The 17,844-nt window shown below is 50.6% G+C and overlaps 1 protein-coding gene and 1 long non-coding RNA gene across 2 annotated transcripts in view; one reads left to right on the forward strand and one right to left on the reverse strand.

The window, feature by feature from the left end:
- The first annotated feature begins 8,788 nt into the window (after nt 1–8,788).
- JAM3 (junctional adhesion molecule 3) overlaps nt 8,789–17,844 on the forward strand; it is a 34,146-nt gene continuing 25,090 nt past the window's right edge. The window contains exon 1 of the mRNA XM_069876371.1: nt 8,789–8,880. Within this exon, the coding sequence (XP_069732472.1) occupies nt 8,832–8,880 (49 nt within the window). The 5' untranslated portion in view covers nt 8,789–8,831. The remainder of the gene's footprint in view (nt 8,881–17,844) is intronic.
- Nucleotides 10,187–13,830, reverse strand: LOC138730842 (uncharacterized). The gene is made up of 3 exons (XR_011339102.1): nt 13,199–13,830; nt 12,750–12,873; nt 10,187–11,068 (listed from the first exon to the last, which is right to left on the reverse strand). It is a non-coding gene; the product is annotated as an uncharacterized lncRNA (long non-coding RNA).

The following is a 17,844-nucleotide window of genomic DNA, read 5'->3' on the forward strand; positions in this document are numbered from 1 at the left end:
CTCCAAGCCCCATCCAGCCTGCCCTTGAACACCTCCAGGGATGGGGCAGCCACAGCTTCCCTGGGAAACCTGTTCCAGTGTCTCACCACTCTCATAGGGAAGAAATTCTTCCTTGTGTCTAGTCTAAATCTGCTCCTCTCCAGTTTATACTCATTGCCCCTCATCCTGTCACCACAAGCCTTTGTGAACAGTCCCTTCCCAGCTTTCCTGTAGGTACCCTTCAGGTACTGTGAGGTCACTATAACTTTTCATAGAATTGTAGAATCATAGAATCACCAGGTTGGAAGAGACCCACCGGATCATCGAGTCCAACCATTCCCATCAAACACTAAACCATGTCCCTCAGCACCTCGTCCACCCGTCCCTTAAACCCCTCCAGGGAAGGTGACTCAACCCCCTCCCTGGGCAGCCTCTGCCAGTGCCCAATCACCCTTTCTGTGAAGAATTTTTTCCTAATGTTCAGCCTGAACCTCCCCTGGTGGAGCTTGAGGCCATTCCCTTTCGTCCTGTCCCCCATCACTTGGGAGAAGAGCCCAGCTCCCTCCTCTCCACAACCTCCTTTCAGGGAGTTGGAGAGAGCAATGAGGTCTCCCTGGAACCTTCTCATCTTCAGGCTGAACAACGCCAGCTCCCTCAGCCTGCCCTCATATGGAAAGTGCTCCAGCCCCCTGATCATCTTTGTAGCCTCCTCTGGACCCATTCCAACAGCTCCATCTCCTTCTTATGTTAAGGATTCCAGAATTGGATACAATACTCCAGCATCTCCCATCACTCCAAAACTGACCCTGTTCCAGGGGAGCCGTGGCTGCATGGATGCAGGACCTGACCTGGTTCTTGGTTCATGGAACTCGTGTCTCTGACCTCCTTACCCCAGGTGATGGGATCCAAGGGATGAGGGTCAGGCAGGACACACGACTCATGACAGGGATGTGGGGGAGCTCTAGGATGCAGGAGGGAGCGTAGCAGGGCAAGGATTCTGAGGCATCTGATAGCACAAAAGAAAAAGCCACATATTCTGCGTGGGTGGATCAGCCAAGCAGGGACAGCTGGGGCACTCGGATCACCACGGTGAAGGAAAGCCAACAGGATTTCCAGGAAAATGTGTCTGGCCTGGCTCCGGTTGCCATCCTGTAGCACTCACACAGTGAGTAGGCTTTGCATCCCTGCAGGAATTGCAGCACTCCAGAGGGAGCCCGGGGTCCTGTGACAGAGTTAGGAGACTCTGGAGCTGAGCACCGCTCTTCAGTCCTGCCGCTCAGGTTTATATTCCCAACAGCTCTTGGAAGCGACGTCAGCTTTTGTGCCCATCACTCATGGATGTGCATCTTCACCTCTCCGAAGGCTCCAACCCTGCTGCAGAAGATCCTGGTGTTTAGGTTGGCTAAGTGGTTCTCCAAACTACATGGTGGTTCCAGGCAAAGTCCCAGCCAGAATCCCATGGGAGTGTCTGTTTAGCTAAAAAAACATGTAGGGGACAGGGCACCAAGCACACCTGGAAGGGACCTGGGCAATGCTTCATCACTGAGAGCAGCAGCACTGAGGGGAACTGACAGGCAGATAGAGGGGACAAGAACTATAACAGGGTTGGGAAGTTGTCTATCCAAAGCCCTGGGAGGATAAGATTTCCCTGCACACTTTCTGGAGAAGAAAAAGCACTCCTTGGAAAGCAAACTAACACTAGCACACTGGGAGAAGGGTGGGGGATGCTGGGGAATTTGTCTGCCCCACAAGGCCAGAGATGCGAGCAGCAGGAGAGAGGGAGAGAGAAGCAAAGCAGGGAAAGGGGAAGAAAGATGCCACGAGAATAGGGAAGAGAGGCATGGACCAGCAGGATTAGCAATGATAAACTCCAAGCTAAACTGGGTTTATGTCAGCATGTATTACCCGAGAGTGACAGGAACGATGGGCTCGCTCATCTGTCATTTCTAAGTGGCAAATTCTCCCTCCATCCTGTTTACGATGAATTAGCTGGCATATGTCTAATCGTCTTTGCAAGCGTAACTCAACTGGCAGAGATTAAGGCCCTGCTCCTCCTCCAGACCGAGCCCTGCACTTCCCTGCAAGGCAGGAGAGTGCTTGTACCTGGCTGCTCGAGGCAGCAGGGAGGGTACGGAGGGTGACATTCAGCTACACAAAGCAAGTCGCCCCTGTCCTCACAGGCTTCCAGAAACCCAAAGCCCTAATGCAGCAGACCAAGAAATCCACGTTCCTATTAGCAGCCAAGGGAGCTTGGGCAGCTCACATCAGGAGACGAGCCCTTCTCTCTGACTGCTCCAGACTTCGAGGAGTCGGATGCCCATCATCTAGTTAACTCCTCAGGTAGGTGGAGGTAAGGAAATAGCACTATTCCATACCTGAGAGACCAAGAACCAAATTCCTGACTCCTTTCCAAGCAACCTGCTGTGGTTGAGCACAATTGCCAGTCCAGAGCCCGAAGCGGAGCTGATTTCCATGGGAGTCATCAAGAGGCATTAAAACCAGCTTTAGCTGGAGGGGCCCAGCACTGTCTGCTGGAGACATGCAGAGAGCTGGGATGGCGAAACCCAAAGCACTTATTAAATAATAAAGCGATGTAATAGGTGTGTTTATGCGTGGGGGGGTGTTTGCATGGCTAACTGCTCGCCCCAGGGCATGTGTTGTTTGGCCAGCAAGGTGCTGCTTGGGTGGTTGGAGACCCTTGGCCCACACAGTGACTGCTAGTCAAGCAAGTCAAAACAATCTTGGAGAGTCTGGAAAATTCAGCTCGCTGACAAGACTGCTCCACCACATCAGCATGAGCCCTCAGAGCCAGAATAAACAGTGATTCAGGAAGGGAATAAGTAAAGGTGATTGCAGGGGGGATAAGTCTGCAAAAGCAGGCTGTTCTTATCTGCATAGTAAGGATTTGAAGACCTGGCTGATCTCTCAATGTGATGCTTAGGAACCAGAGCAGCTCCTTCTGGCCCAGAGTGTCAGCAGCCCGAGTGTAAGACCAAGACTGCGGGAGTCTGAAGCTTTGCAGGACATCCTTACTCTCCTTACACAAATATTTTGGCTTCTTTCAAAAACAGAGAAAAATTCAAAAGAGCAACAGCTTTAACAGTTATTAGCATGTTTGTGAACCAACGCCTAGGTGGGATCAGGAGGGAGAGGAAGCATTCCCTTCCCACTGACCATCAAACCTTGCTTCCACACCCCTGGCAGAGGAAAAGGGAGTAGTGTCCATCTCCTCCACACAGCCCTGGCCTGGGGAAAGCTGCACTTATTGTCAGCGATGTGTCCTGTAGCATTAAGACCTGAGCTGGGTCACCAGCCTGAGTGTCCAACCTGCCGCTCTGTGAGTTGGTGCCATCTCCCGGGTTCGACTTGGCAAGAGGAGAGCGAGCAGTGTAACGTGATAATGACCAGCTGGCCTTGTAATCTGCAGCTCCAGTTTGCAGGGGGAAGGGGCAGGAGAGCGAGGACTTGGCTGTGAACAGAGCTAAAGGAAAGCTGCAGCAGGATGCGGCAGCCCGAGGGGTGCTCGCTGCCTCCCGGGTCAAGCCAGATGCTGTTTGTCCATCGAGGGGAGAAAAGAGCTGCACGCACCAACATCCAGCTCTGTGCTGCACCGGGGCTGCTGGTGGGATCACAGCATCCTTGCTGGCTGCGGCTTAGGAGGATGCTGAGAGCCAGGCAGACAGTGAGGCTGGGGCAGCGCAGCGCTGGAAACCAGGGAGCCCAGGCTAGCAGAGACCTGGTTCAAGGCCATGTGTAATTAGTATCTCTCTCTTCTCCATCCCTGGACCAGCACAGGGTAAGCGAGCTCAGCACAGAGATCCCCAGGGATGCAGACTCCTCCAGGCCATAAGTGCTCACTGCTCAGCTTGGAGACAGCTGCAGGGAGCTCTGAGCAGCCACAGGCAGGGGCTGCAGGAGGAGAAGGCAGCTGTGGCCATCTCTCGGAGGGGTTAGCTGGCTCCTCTACAGAGCTGTTATCTCACTACCCTGCTGCAGACAGACCCCCGAGGAATGCAAGCCTTCCCTGCTATCCCAGTATCTCTGGAAAGGGGCTGCTGGGAGGTGAGCGTATTTATTTAGCAGGAAGGTTTCTATGCGTGGCCAGTCCCCAGCGCTTACTGCCTGCCCTGCCAACCACAGACGCAACAGCCCTTGTGCGGAAAATATCCAGAGAAAACTACCTCTAATTAGAGGGTGGCGTTAAAAATACCCGAAGTCCATAAACAGAGGGAGGCAGACAGGGAAAAGGCACATGCCAGTGTGAGTGACGCCCCGGGAAGGAGACGAGATTAGGAGAGACTCAGCCTCACACATCCAAGTGATTCAAAATAGACGAGCATATGCCTGAGCGATGAACTAGGGAGAAATGATGGGACTGGAGTAGGAGTGGGGTCATGGTCCGAGACACCATGGAATCAACAACTTGTCTAGATTCCATCAGACAAAAAAAGGAGATGCTGTCTTAAGCTAGGAGTGAGAGTTACTGCAGCTTGAGCGCATCCGTGGAAAGCTGCCCAAGCAGCAGAAGCAGCGTGAAAAAGAGAGGAACGCAAGCCAGATACCCGTGTCTGTTCCCAGAGCTGCTGAGAATGATCTTGGGTAAATGGTACATCTGCAAAAAGCTTTGAAATCCTCAGATCCAAAGTGATGTGTGTAAAGAGGAGTGTCCTTTAACCGGCAGAGCCTAGAGACTCTCCCAGACGAGCACAATTTTGCTTCCAAACACCCTGCCCAGTCAGCTCGAGAAACAGGGGAAATAGCCTGGTTGAGCTGGAGCTGAGACACAGCTCCATAAGTGCCGCTCCGGAGAGACTTTCCCTGCCTGATGGCTGATTCTGTCACCTCTTACCAACATCATCTGCGACCTGACCCCTGTCACACACAAAAGATGGCTCTGGAGACACTTCAGATGGCCTCACAAGCTCCTCTCTGCTGGCATTGTGCAAACACAGAGCTCTCCTTTTACATATAAAGAGGTTTTCCTTTCATCTGACCAAAGCAGGTGACCTCCAGAGCTGCTGTCCTCCCGCCAGGGCATCACAACCAGCTCCTGCCTCCAAGAGCAGTCAAATTCTTGCTCTGGCAAGGTCTGCCAGGACCTCCTTCTTCACAGGATGGCAGACTGGCCTGCCACAATCCCAGCTTCCACATTAAAGAGGTCTGGAGTGAACCTAATGATGAGGACAGGTCCAGATGGACAGCCTCAAGGACTGCTCCTCCACACCAAGGTGTGTCACAGCTCATTGGCAGAGTCCTCGGAACCCCCAGGGCCTCAGATAATAACATCCTTGCCTGCCATGTGCCTGTATGGCTGTTGGAGACTCACTGTGACAGGCACAGCCTGTTCCTGCAGGTTTGAGCAGCTTCTTCCCAGCAGGGCTGGAACCTTGTTTTGGGCCTCCAGGCATTGCAAGCATCAAAAGGATATCCATTTCCTCCGAGTTGCCTTCAGCTGCTTTCAGATCCCAAGCACTCCATGTACAACATGCTCCGTGCAACCTTTAGAAACCCCTAAGGAGGTTTTTTTTCTAGTTTAGTCCTTGGTCACCGTCCCTCTGCTCTGACAAGTGCCAGGAGCAAAGCCCCATTGCTCTACCCTGCACCTCTCTGCTGCCTGGGGCTGGGTCATGCAGGTTTTTCTTCTCCATCACTGCTCTCCACAAGCCTGTGCTGGGGCATGGAAGGGCTCTTTGACACATGCTCCCTCCCTCTCCTCCTGCAGATTCATTTTCTTGTTGTGGGCATGGATGGGAAGCTCTTCAGAGCACAAAGAAGTCATAGAACCATAGAATGCTTTGGGATGGAAGGGACCTTTACAGCTCATCCAGTCCAACCCTTCTGCAGGAGCAGGGACATCTTTAACCAGATCAGGTTGCTCAGAGACCCTTCCAAACTGACCTTGAACGTTCCTGGGTGTGGGGCTTCCATTACTTCCCCGAGCAACCTGTGCCAGGGCTTCACCACCCTCATTGTAAAAAATTTTTGTCCTTATATCCAGCCAAGATCTCCCCTCCCTTAGTTTAAAACCATTGCTCCTTGTTCTGTCACAACAGGACTTGCTAGAAGTCATAGGAGGAGGCAGGTTTAGCTGCTCCTCATCACGCATGAGTACATCTCCCGCACTACGTGGGGCTGCTCTCAGCACAGATTTTATTCTAGTTACCTGTTTCAACATTAAATAATGAAACGGGAGCTCCCGTTTGTGTGTGAAAATCAATGTTTTACACTGCAGCGCTGTGCTGTCCCGGTTTGATGGGCGATACGGTTCTTGTGTAATATTTACCGTAACTCCTTTTGCTTGTTGAGCTTCACGTTTCGAATGGCTCCTCGGTGGCAAGGGCAGATTAAAAAGCAGAGCCTTGCTGCAATAAAACCATGCAGGCAGCATAAAGAGAAGAGCCTACACGAGTCGTATCTTCTTGACATAGGCAGTCAGCACCTGTGTCATAGAATTAGAGACTGTCCTGAGTTGGAAGGGACCCACAAGGATCATCGAGTCCAGCTCCTGGCCCTGCCCAGGACACCCCAACACTCACACAGTGGGGCTGAGGGTGTTGGCCAAAGGCTTCTGGAATATTGTCAGGCTTGGTGCTGTGGCTGCTTCCCTGGCTGTGTAAACGCAACCTAAAAAGCCAGAAGAAGGGCATAAGAAACCCTCCCGTCCTTTCTTGTTTCTCCACTCCTCCCTGATCAAGCTGCTGCTGGAAGTTAGTGAGGAACCTGACACCTTGGTGATTACATTTTATTGCTGATTATACTCTATGTCATCATATTTTACATCTCCTGACATTTCAGTCCAAAAGAACAGTGTTAAAATGACTCTTTGTTCAACAGGGACCCAACTCAAAGCCTGGTGGAGTCAGGCTTTAAGCCATAAAGTCTTATTAGGCGATTCCTTCCCCCTCATCCCCAGTGAAACATCCCATCTGGCCATTAGAACTGACAAGAACCTCTGTATTAATTTCACCAGGCTCAGATCAGCCCTTTAAATCTACTCATTAGCGTCTTGAGTTAGATCTCCTCCGTTATCAAGTTAAATACATTTTTACATCCCTTAATTTCCACGAGCTCTACTGAGCTGGTTTACAGAACAGAGAGGAGCTCGGCTTTCATTCCAGCTGCTTGATCTTCAACAGCATCTTAATTACATCCTCATCACAGGCTACTGACAGTTGGTGACGCACAAACCGACATTAACCCAGGCTGACTCGCTGAATTCAAGGCCAGTGGCCAGCGCTGATGAGTTGTGTTTCATGGAATCATAGAATTGTTAAGGTTGGGAAAGACCTCTAAGATCATCCAGTTCAACCAAGTTTCTTTCTGTTCACGAGAGAAAAGGGTTCTGGGACACCTTTGAGGACCACATAGCAGCTCGGGATGCTCTCAGTGCCAAGGCACTTCCCAAGGCAGAATGGAAGCCCAGGACAGCACAAAGACTCGGGGAAGCTCCTCCAGAGAAGCTCTTTGTCCTCAGCTGGCTGTTAACGCTTCTCGTTTCCTTTAGTTGGTCAAAAGTTTATGATGAACCATCAGAAGTTAATTGTGAACTGTCAAAAGTTTATCGTGAACCGTCAAAAGCTGATCGTGAATAAGTGCAACGTGAGAAAGTAGTTTTGGGGGAAATTCAGAGAAATCCCACCTTTTAGGGGTTCCTATTCAATAGAATGGCAAAACCAGGATGGTTTTGGTCACCCAAACGTGGTGTTGAGGCTGGTTTCCAGCTTTTGCTGACTCAAAAACATCTTTAAAGCCTTCCTAGCATGGTATTCCCGGTTTTCCCTCCTGGGCAGCATGGGAGCTGCCAGGGACCCCACGGAGGATGCGGGTGGGAGCCCCATTCTCTCAGGATACTGCGGGTGGGAGCCCCAATCTCTCAGTATGCGGGTGGGACCCCCGTTCCCTCAGGATGCTGCGGGGGATGCAGGTGAGAGCCCCATTCCCTTGGGATGCTGTGGGGGATACAGGTGAGAGCCCCATTCCCTCGGGATGCTGCTAGGGGGAACTCCACTCCCTCGGGATGCTGCAGGGACACGAGTGGAAGTCCCATTCCCTCAGGATGCTGCGGGTGGGAGCCCCATTCCCTCGGGATGCTGCAAGAGATGCGGGTGGGAGCCCCATTCCCTCGGGATGCTGCGAGAGATGCGGGTGGGAGCCCCATTCCCTCGGGATGCTGCGAGTGGGAACCCCTCGTCCCTCGGGATGCTGCAGGGACACGAGTGGAAGCCCCATTCCCTCGGGATGCTGCGAGGGGGAACCCCTCTCCCTCGGGATGCTGCAGGGACACGAGTGGAAGCCCCATTCCCTCAGGATGCTGCGGGTGGGAGCCCCATGCCCTCGGGACGCTGCAGGGGATGCAGGTGGGAGCCCCATTCCCTCGGGATGCTGCGGGGGATGCGGGTGGGAGCCCCATTCCCTCGGGATGCTGCGAGGGGGAACCCCATTCCCTCGGGATGCTGCGAGGGGGAACCCCTCTCCCTCGGGATGCTGCAGGGACACGAGTAGAAGCCCCATTCCCTCAGGATGCTGCGGGTGGGAGCCCCATGCCCTCGGGACGCTGCAGGGGATGCAGGTGGGAGCCCCATTCCCTCGGGATGCTCCGAGAGATGCGGGTGGGAGCCCCATTCCCTCGGGATGCTGCGAGAGATGCTGCGGGGAGGCGGGTGGGACCCCCACTCCCTGGGGATGCTGCGGGGCCCCCGGTCCCGGTCCCCGCTCGGTGCCAGGCTCCGTGCCGCGCGTCCCCCCCCCCCCTCCCCGCCCCCCGGCCGGTCTCCGCGGCGACGGCGGCGCTGCCCCCCCCGCCCCCCGGCGGGCAGTGCGCAGGCTCGGAGCGGGGAGCCGCACACCCCATCATGGCGCTGCGGCGGGGCCAGCTCGGGATCCTGCTCCTCGCCCTGCTCGGTGAGTCCCGAGCGCCGGGGACCGGGGTGGGGGGAGCCGGGGATGCGCTGCCCCCATCGGAGGATGCGCTGCCCCGATGGGGATTCAGGGAAAGGAGGAGGATGCGCTGCCCCGACTGGAATTAGGGGAGTGGATGGAGGTTCTAGGGAAGTGGGATGCTCTGTCCCCGTCGGGATTCAGGGAAAAGGGGATGCGCTGCCCCAGCTGGGATGCAGGGAAAGGGAGATGTGCTGTCCCGACGGGTGTTGGGGGAGTGGATTGAGATTCAGGGAAAGGGGGATGCGCTATCCCGATGGGGACTGGGGGGATGCACTGTCCCGGCTGAGATTCCATGAGTAAATCGGGATTCAGGGAAAGGGGGATGTGCTGTCTTGGTCTGGTTTGGGGGAAAGAGGGATGCTCTGTCCCGATCGGGATTCCATGAGTGAATCGGGATTCAGGGAAAGAAGGATGCTCTGTCCCGATCAGGATTCCATGAGTGAATCGGGATTCAGGGAAAGAAGGATGCTCTGTCCCGATCAGGATTCCATGAGTGAATCGGGATTCAGGGAAAGAAGGATGCTCTGTCCCGATCGGGATTCCATGAGTGAATCGGGATTCAGGGAAAGGGGGATGCAGTGTCCTGATTGGGTTTTGGGGAAAGGGGGATGCGCTGTCCTGGCTAGAATTATGGAAAAGGGGGATACACTGATCGGATCAGGACTGGGGGAAAGGGGAGATGTGCTGTCCTGATTGGGATTCAGGGAGTGGATTGGGATTTGAGGAATGGGGAGTGTTGTGCTACTCCAGCCAGGATCCGGAGAGTGAGGGTGGTTGCACTGTACCGGTCAGGATTCAGGGAAAGGGGGATGTGCTGTCCCAATCGGGATTGGGGGAAACAGGGGATGCGCTGTCCTGATCGGGATTCAGGGAGTAGGGAGATGTGCTACCCTGACTGGGATTCAGGGAGTAGGGGGAGATGTGCTGTCCTGGCCAGGATTTGAGGAGTCGGGGGGATGCGCTATCCCAATCGAGATTTGGGAAGTGGATTAGGATTCAGGAAATGGGGGAGATGTGCTAGCTCGGTCAGGATTTGGGGAGTGGATCAGGGTTTGGGGAGGGGGGCGGAATGTGCTATCCCAGCCAGGATTTGAGGAGTAGGGGATGCACTATCCTGATGATGATTCAGGGAGCAGGGGGAGATGCACTATCCCAATCGGGATTTGGGGGATGTGGTGCCCTGAGCCTCATCCCTGGGAGCAGAGGGATGCGCTGCCCCAACCCTTGTCATGGGAGGATGCAGGAGTTCGCTGCCCCAGTCCCTGGTGGGATGCGGGGACAAGCTTCGTGCTGCTGTGCCAAGGGACAGGATGGGATGAGGCAGTACGGAACAGGACGGGATGGAACCAGCCCTAGTGCTCACAGCAAGGACCTGCTGGATCCCTTGGTGGGACTGTGGTGCTGCAGGGAGGGGGGGAACCAACCCAAAAACCCAGCTCAGCAAGGAGTGGGTCCAGGGATGAGGGTGCCAGGAATGTGCAGGCTCGGCAGGCAGGCCGGGTGGACACTAGTGCCTATTCAAGACCAGGCACAGGCGCCTATTGTTCTGGGGGGCCCGCATGAATGTTTGCAGTTTTAATTGCAAAAACATTTGCTAATTCCGCTCAGGAATGAATTTGGGCTCATTTGGTGTCTGGCTATTAATAGCTGGGGGGATGAGGATGGGGGACAGCAGCCGGTGGGCTTGCATTGCCCTCCCCCAGTCTGCCCAGATGGCAGAAGGAGAAAATGGGATGGAGTGGGGTGAGGGTGACAACCAGCAGCTGATCACTAAAATACACACATGCACATGTGTACAGACACATAACTGTTTTGGGTCAACTCAAGAGTATCGAAATACTTCAAACTGGTTATCTTGGGACAAAAGAATTCTCCAATGACTCCAAATAACTCGTGGAGCCTCTCGGGCTTGAAATAAAGTGAGATTTGGGCACTGTTTACAAAAGAAAAAAAAAAAATGAGCGGAGGGGTGAGAAGATGACTCTGACACCCACCTGCGAGGAGATGGTTGTCACGCGCTCCAGGGTCTGTTATTCAGTCTCTTTGCTGTGGTTTGTAGCAGGAACAGTTTCAGCAGGAGAAACTGGGAGTGCCTAAATGTAGAGCATCGTGTAGTCTTCCAGGTGCAAACTTTGGATTCGGGTGCTCCCTTTGAATGAAAAAAATGGCAGAATTAACACAACTTCTTCTTACAGTTGGGTTGAAGGGTAGAAAGGAGCCCCACTGCCTTCTTCTGCTGTGTGAGCAGTGTTCTGCCAAGAGACAGCAGGGCTGAAAATGAACGACAGATATTCCTGCATTTCTTTAGATAGAGAAAAGTTGCTAAAAACGACCAAACACCACTAGTTTCACACCAATGCCTGAAAACATTTATCTGGTAAATAAACCAAGTGGCCACAGGGTTTGCTCTCCATTTAAATACAATGGGTTCTGGCCAAATCAAAGTGCCTGCAACGATGTCCAGCTGGTTTAAAATTTGGGGTCATAAACCCAAAAGAAGTGAGGCTGAGGATAAAGTTTGTTCTGTAACACTTGAGTTTAAATACAGGGGGGGATCTCACTACATGAAGGTTATGCTGTCAGCAGTGTGTAAAATTAAACCTGTGCTGCAGTCTGTAGGGTTGGAGCTGGGCAGTAAGATAGGAGTGAGACTGTAAGGACGTGTTTGATGCCAACTGACTGCTTGGAAAAACAGTCACAAAACAAAGCTGACAAAGCTAACAAGATGTTGAGATCCCACGCTGAAAAACTGACCTGCGTGCTTTAAGCTGTGGGGTGCTTTGAGTCCAAGTGGAGCAGGGGTTGTCTCCTTCTGCAATGTTATTGCTAGAACGGACCCTGCTCTTGATCATGGCCTTAAAACATCGTCATAAAACAAGAGCCAGTGAAGCATGGAGTAGTCAGTGCATACCCCGCTCTAGGCACTAAAAGCATCTAAATATTCTGCGCATCAGGGAAATGCCATGGTCATAATTATACCAGCAGCACTTATTGGTGTCAGGAGAAAGTGGGGCTTAAAACTGATGCCAGTTGTATCTCCTACCTGGAGGTCTCTGTTCCAAGCTTCCCCATGAAAACAAACATTTTGAAGATTTCACATGCTGGACTGAGGGCATAGCTGTAGAGCCCTTCCCTAAACTCCCCCTTGTTGAAAATAAAGCATGTTGATACCTTCTAGTCAAGCGAATCCCTGGCATGTTTCAGTTTTAAGCTCAAGGTATTCAAATCTCCCTTTGATTTAATTCTTAGGTTTTGGTAATAGGGTAGATTTTGCAAAGGGCTTTTCAAAATCTTCAGAGTAGTTCTCATTTCCCTTTTTGTTCTTTTTTAATATGAAGTCCATCTGTTCCAGCCACCAACAACTGTTCCGAGTCAGCTGTCGGTGCCAAAAGCCACTCAGTGGAAATGTCGTTAGCTCCGTTACCATCATGATAAGTTGCTTGTTGGTATTTTCTGATGGGAAGTATTTACAGTATTGCTTTCTTTTCACCAGGCAGTAAAAAAACCAGGACAAACAGCTTTGAGGGCCGTGCCAAAAGCAGACACTCAATAACATCTTCAAAAAAATTCTTAGGCAGGGCTTGGTGTTCCTATTTGGGTGAGAAATATCTGGCATCACCACCAAAGAGCTGGTGGATGCACATCTACTTTACAGCTGTTGACAAAGAACGTGACACCAGCACATTCCCTCTTGCTCCGAATACTTCCGAGAATTACTCAGTGACTGCAGCGCGAGTAGATTCAAAGAGTAAAGTGTGTTTTCTTAGTGTGGAGAAAGAGCTGCGGATCGAGATGTTTGTCTGATTGTGAACTTGGGTTCCTTCACTGACCTGTTTATTTTCCTTGTACAAGTTGAATTCTGGGTCTCTTGGCTCGCTGCAAATGTTTTCCAGTCATCTGTCCACACCCTGAGGATTTGCACCAGGAACACATGTTGAGTTGCCAAAAAATCACCTAAACAAGTAAATAAAGCAGAATGAGCTTCTGCATTAACTTCAGAAATCAGAGCAAAAGCTGCTTTATAGAATGGCGGGGAGGGTTTCTGAGCCACCTGCCACTTTGCCCCTGACTTTAGCCATCTCCAAAGGGTAAAACATTGTTTAGCCCCAACTTAGTGTCGTAGAATCAGAATCACCAGGTTGGAAGGGACCCACCGGATCATCGAGTGCAACCATTCCCCGCAGTTCACTTGAAATATTATTTATGTTTCTCTTATAAATTGCATTTGCTGCTTTATCATCCTTGGCGATGAGCGTTTGTGTGCTGAAGCAGAACTGGCCTCCCAGTTGTATATTTAGAGCTAATGCTTCACAGTTGATGGCATCAAGCCCTGATGATCCGGAGAAGGTTCGTGAACTCCTTAAGGAGCAGGCTTGAAGTGGTGGGAGGGAGTTAGCAAGGGGAAAGGTTTCCACAGGCCAACAGGATTCCGAGTCCTCGAGGGTCCTCTTCTGCAAAACAAAAGCGCGCGTTGCTAACGTGCCTCTCAACAAGATAAAACAACTGCTCTGTGTGTAAGAGCTGGTGGCCTGCTTTGAATCTGCTGTTTATATAAAAAAAGAGATGAATTCAAGAGATAAAATTAATTAGGATAATTACATTCTCAATCTGGCTTCTCTATCGGCTAGAATATGAACTGCACCATCTTCTTCCAGTTGATAAGGGTTGTCTGCCTTCCCTCTGAAGCCCGAGGGAGTATCATGTTTTTATGAGCCACGGGATCGAACCCAAATTCAACCACTAACCATCAGTTCCATGTAGTGGAGGAGTAAATGCGTGCGCGACGCAACAAAACCTGTTCCTTCACTGAGCCAGGACATGGCTTAAGAACCAGTTAATGACTTTAATTACACTAATGAATGTTCTGGACACAGTCTTTATTTTCCCCCAAAGGGGCTGGATTGCTCTTTGGGTAGATACTGTCCATAGCTGTGCCAGAGGAGATACCTGCTGAGTTCTCAAACTCCCATGCTACAAATGTAAGTTTTCAGTTTCATTAAATTAAACAATAACAAAAAATGGACTTTTTTTTGGCTGGAAAGCTCAGGTCTCTGTATGCTTCTGACCCTTCAGAGTGCTAACACCCTCAGTATTAACTTGAGATTAGAGGTATCGTTTGAAGCATTTAATTCTTTTCCTAGAGACTCACCAGCCAGAGTCCATCGCTGGGAACAGGACAGCTCCGTGGATTTCACCAGAACGTTGATTTTGAGGATAACCAGCCCCTCACAAACTTCTGCTTTGGGGATAGATGTTGAGGCAGGTGTACATTAAAGAGGTTTCCTGCACAAGAATGGCAGGGTGAGGCTCTCTTATCAGTTCTTCCTCAGCAGTCACTCTCTTTGATTGCCATGCTGTGTTTCTTAGTGTAAGAAAGCTTTGTGTGACTCCTGTGCAGCAGTTCAGCTGTCTGAGATACTGCTTGGAAGCGTAAAACCAGGACAGCTGCATAACTGATGGTGCCCAGTTCTTATCAGAACAGCATCCTAAGCCAGGACTTTAAATTTCTTTGATAAAGCACTAGCATACACAAAGAGAAGGTGTTCTTTGCATTTCATAAGTGTCTTGTCAACGCTCCTTCTCTGCTGCACTGGGTATTGAAGGAAATTGGAAACTGTTCAACGGGTCCAGAGGAGGCCACGAAGATGATCAGAGGGCTGGAGCACCTCTGCTATGGGGACTCTGAGAGAGTTGGGGTTGTTCAGCCTGGAGAAGAGAAGGCTCCAAGGAGACCTTAGAGCAGCTTCCAACACTGAAAGGGGCTCCAGGAAAGCTGGGGAAGGACTTTTTACAAAGGCATGGGGTGATGGGATGAGTGGGAATGGCTTTAAATGGGAAGGGGGAAGATTTAGATTAGACCTTAGGAAGAAATTCTTCATGATGAGGGTGGGCAGGTCCTGGTCCAGGCTGCCCAGAGAAGCTTTGGCTGCCCCGTCCCTGGAGGGGTTCAAGGCCAGGTTGGATGGGGCTTGGAGCCCCTGATCCAGTGGGAGGTGTCCCTGCCCATGGCAGGGGTGGAACTGGATGGGCTTTACGATCCCTTCCAACCCAAACCATTCCATGATTCTATGAAATAGCTTTTGGTGTATGTTCAAACCACACAACTGGCAGAGATAAAAAAGCAGAAGCAAAATGTATAAATGGGATTTTGGGAGGGGGAATCACCTCTGCAAACCCCCTGCTCCCAAGAGAGCCAGCGAATGGGAGTCCAGTTACCCTGGGCTGGCGTTCACCAATTAAAAAGAACTCCAGCCCCGTGTGTGCTGTAACCTGACAGCCCACAGGTACTTGAGATAAGCTCGGAAAATTAATGGGAATTGTTCTGTCATGCAAGAATCACCTGTCAGTATAAATAACAGAATGTATTGGGTTATGTCATGCCCCTGTTCGGATGGAGTGCAGGGCTTAGCAGAGTCAGTTACAAGGGGAAATGAAGGTTTCAGCTCAGCCATAGATGAAGTAGAGGAAATTAAATTGTGTTCAGATAATGCTCAAGGTTTTCTTTTTTTTTTTTTTCCCTGAAGTCATAAATCCCAGGGATTTCAGAGATGAAGCCAGAACATGCTCTAACGTACTCCCATCAACGTACCTGATTAATACAACACAAATGTAAGATCAGCAGGTTTTTAAGGGTTTTCTTGATTCATTTGGGCATGGCTGGCTCATTTGAAGACACTGAGCTTTAAAGCTGCCAGGGACTTACTATATCTTCGACCTGTGGCTGGAAGGCAGCAGTGGACGCTGCTCAGCAGTATTTCAAGATTTTTAATCGCGCTATTAAATATCTATTCTAGTGGCCTAGGTAAGATTTTCTGCTGAGCTGGAGAAATCCACCGAAACCTAAGGGGATTTGTACCCATTACTAGGCTGTGTTTCTAATGCCTGTGGCCTCTTTGGAAAATCCTTGCCTTAATAAACTTTGGGGCAATTCCTTACGTAAGCGGCCAGTATTTTAGAGGCAAGATGTTAACTGGGACACTTTGTTTTAGTCTCTGTTTTGGAGCGTGGAAGTATAATACTTCTAAAAATTCAGGTCCATTGAAAAAATCTGGCTTCCCTGCTTGTTCCCCACTTGTGACACCTAATTCCCTTGCCATTTCTCACAGCCTTGGCCAGTCTGTCTCGAGATGCAAACCACAGTCCTTCGTGGTTGCTGAAAGAGCCCTTGATACGTACCCAAAGTAAGTCAGGGCTTTTGTTTCATTAGCCATAAAGAACGAGACTAGCAAACATTGTCCTAAAAAAGAGCTGTTTTAAGAAACCAAGCTTACCTTTTGATGGTTGGACTCGATGATCTTAAAGGTCTTTTTCCAACTGAAACCATTCTCTGTGATTTTAACTAGTGCTCTGCACAGCAGTCCTGCTTTTCCTTCCCCGTAGAAAGGTTCCTGCCACTTTACATCTCTCCGGGGTGGCTGTGTGCTCTCAGACCTCCTCGAGTAGAGTCGGTTGCACAGCAGAAGACTTAATGATTTTGTCTGCATATAAACGTACAAGGCTCTGTTTAATCTTTTGGGTCACAATCAACCAAGGAAGCAATATTTTTGTTTTGTTAGGGTGCTGTTACAGAACAGTTTGGGTTGGAAGGGGCCTTTATGGTGATCTGTAAATGAAAAGGAGGGTTGGAATTAGATGGTCGCGGGATAGTTTGGGTTGGAAGGGATCTTAAAGATCATCTAGTTCCAACACCACTGCCACGGGCAGGGTACCTCCCACTGGATCAGGGGCTCCAAATCCCATCAACCTGGCCTTGAACATCTCCAGGGATGGAGCAGCCACCACTGCTCTGGGCAGCCTGGGCCCAGATCTAAATTTAAGGTCCCTTCCAACCCAAACCATTCTGAGGAGACCTCATTGCTCTCTCCAACTACCTGAAAGGAGGTTGTGGAGAGGAGGGAGCTGGGCTCTTCTCCCAAGGGACAGGGGACAGGATGAGAGGGAATGGCCTCAAACTCCACCAGGGGAGGTTCAGGCTGAACATTAGGAAAAAATTTTTCACGGAAAGGGTGATTGGGTACTGGCAGAGGCTGCCCAGGGAGGGGGTTGAGTCACCTTCCCTGGAGGGGTTTAAGGGGCAGGTGGATGAGGTGCTGAGGGACATGGTTTAGTGTTTGATAGGAATGGTTGGACTCGATGATCTGATGGGTCTTTTCCAACCTGGTGATTCTGTGATGCTTGATCTAGTCCACCCCTCCTGGAAAGCAAAGGCCTTAATAGATGTTACTGCTTCTACCTGTATTACAGTAGCACGCACGGTTCTGCTCACAGATCGGTGTCGGTCTCTGCTAGGTGCTGTCAAAAAACAAAAAAGAAAAGGAAAAACTCACTGTACCAATTTGTGTCCTCACTCAATGAAAGCTACCCAAAAGACTAATACATCACGCCAGCAGGCTGCCGTAAAGATGAGGCACGTTCCTGAGAGTACTGGATGATAATGCCTGCACGAACAGCTCTTGAATCACAGCAGTGGAAAGAGGCGAGTGGCTAGCACCTACCACATACCCAGAGGATCCATTAAGGAGATTGTTGCCTGCTAATGGACTTCCTCCTGGGGCGCTCTGGCTGCTAACACTCTCTTCAATGATTTCCGGGAGCTTACACGGTTAACGGCAGGGAAGGTGCTGCAAAGTTCTTGCTACTTCTGTAAAATAGCTTTTATCCCCTCAAAGGATCTTATCAACAGCTATTTTTAAGGCACACTTAAATTTTTGCTTTAATCTTTTTCTTCTGCATTGATCTCTGTAAAAGCCAAAAGATAAATATTTCTTTATACCCACCATGTTGTTTGGAGTTAGTTATTTTTAGAGCCTAGAAAACATCCGCTCTATAGTAGCAAGATCCTGTGCATCAGTTGCAAACCTTAGAAAGTGAAATCCAACAGCAACTTGTACCTCTGAACCAGCCCTGCCTTCCCTGGCTGATGGG

This window comes from Phaenicophaeus curvirostris, chromosome 25, assembly GCF_032191515.1.
Source record: "Phaenicophaeus curvirostris isolate KB17595 chromosome 25, BPBGC_Pcur_1.0, whole genome shotgun sequence".
NCBI lineage: Eukaryota > Metazoa > Chordata > Aves > Cuculiformes > Cuculidae > Phaenicophaeus > Phaenicophaeus curvirostris.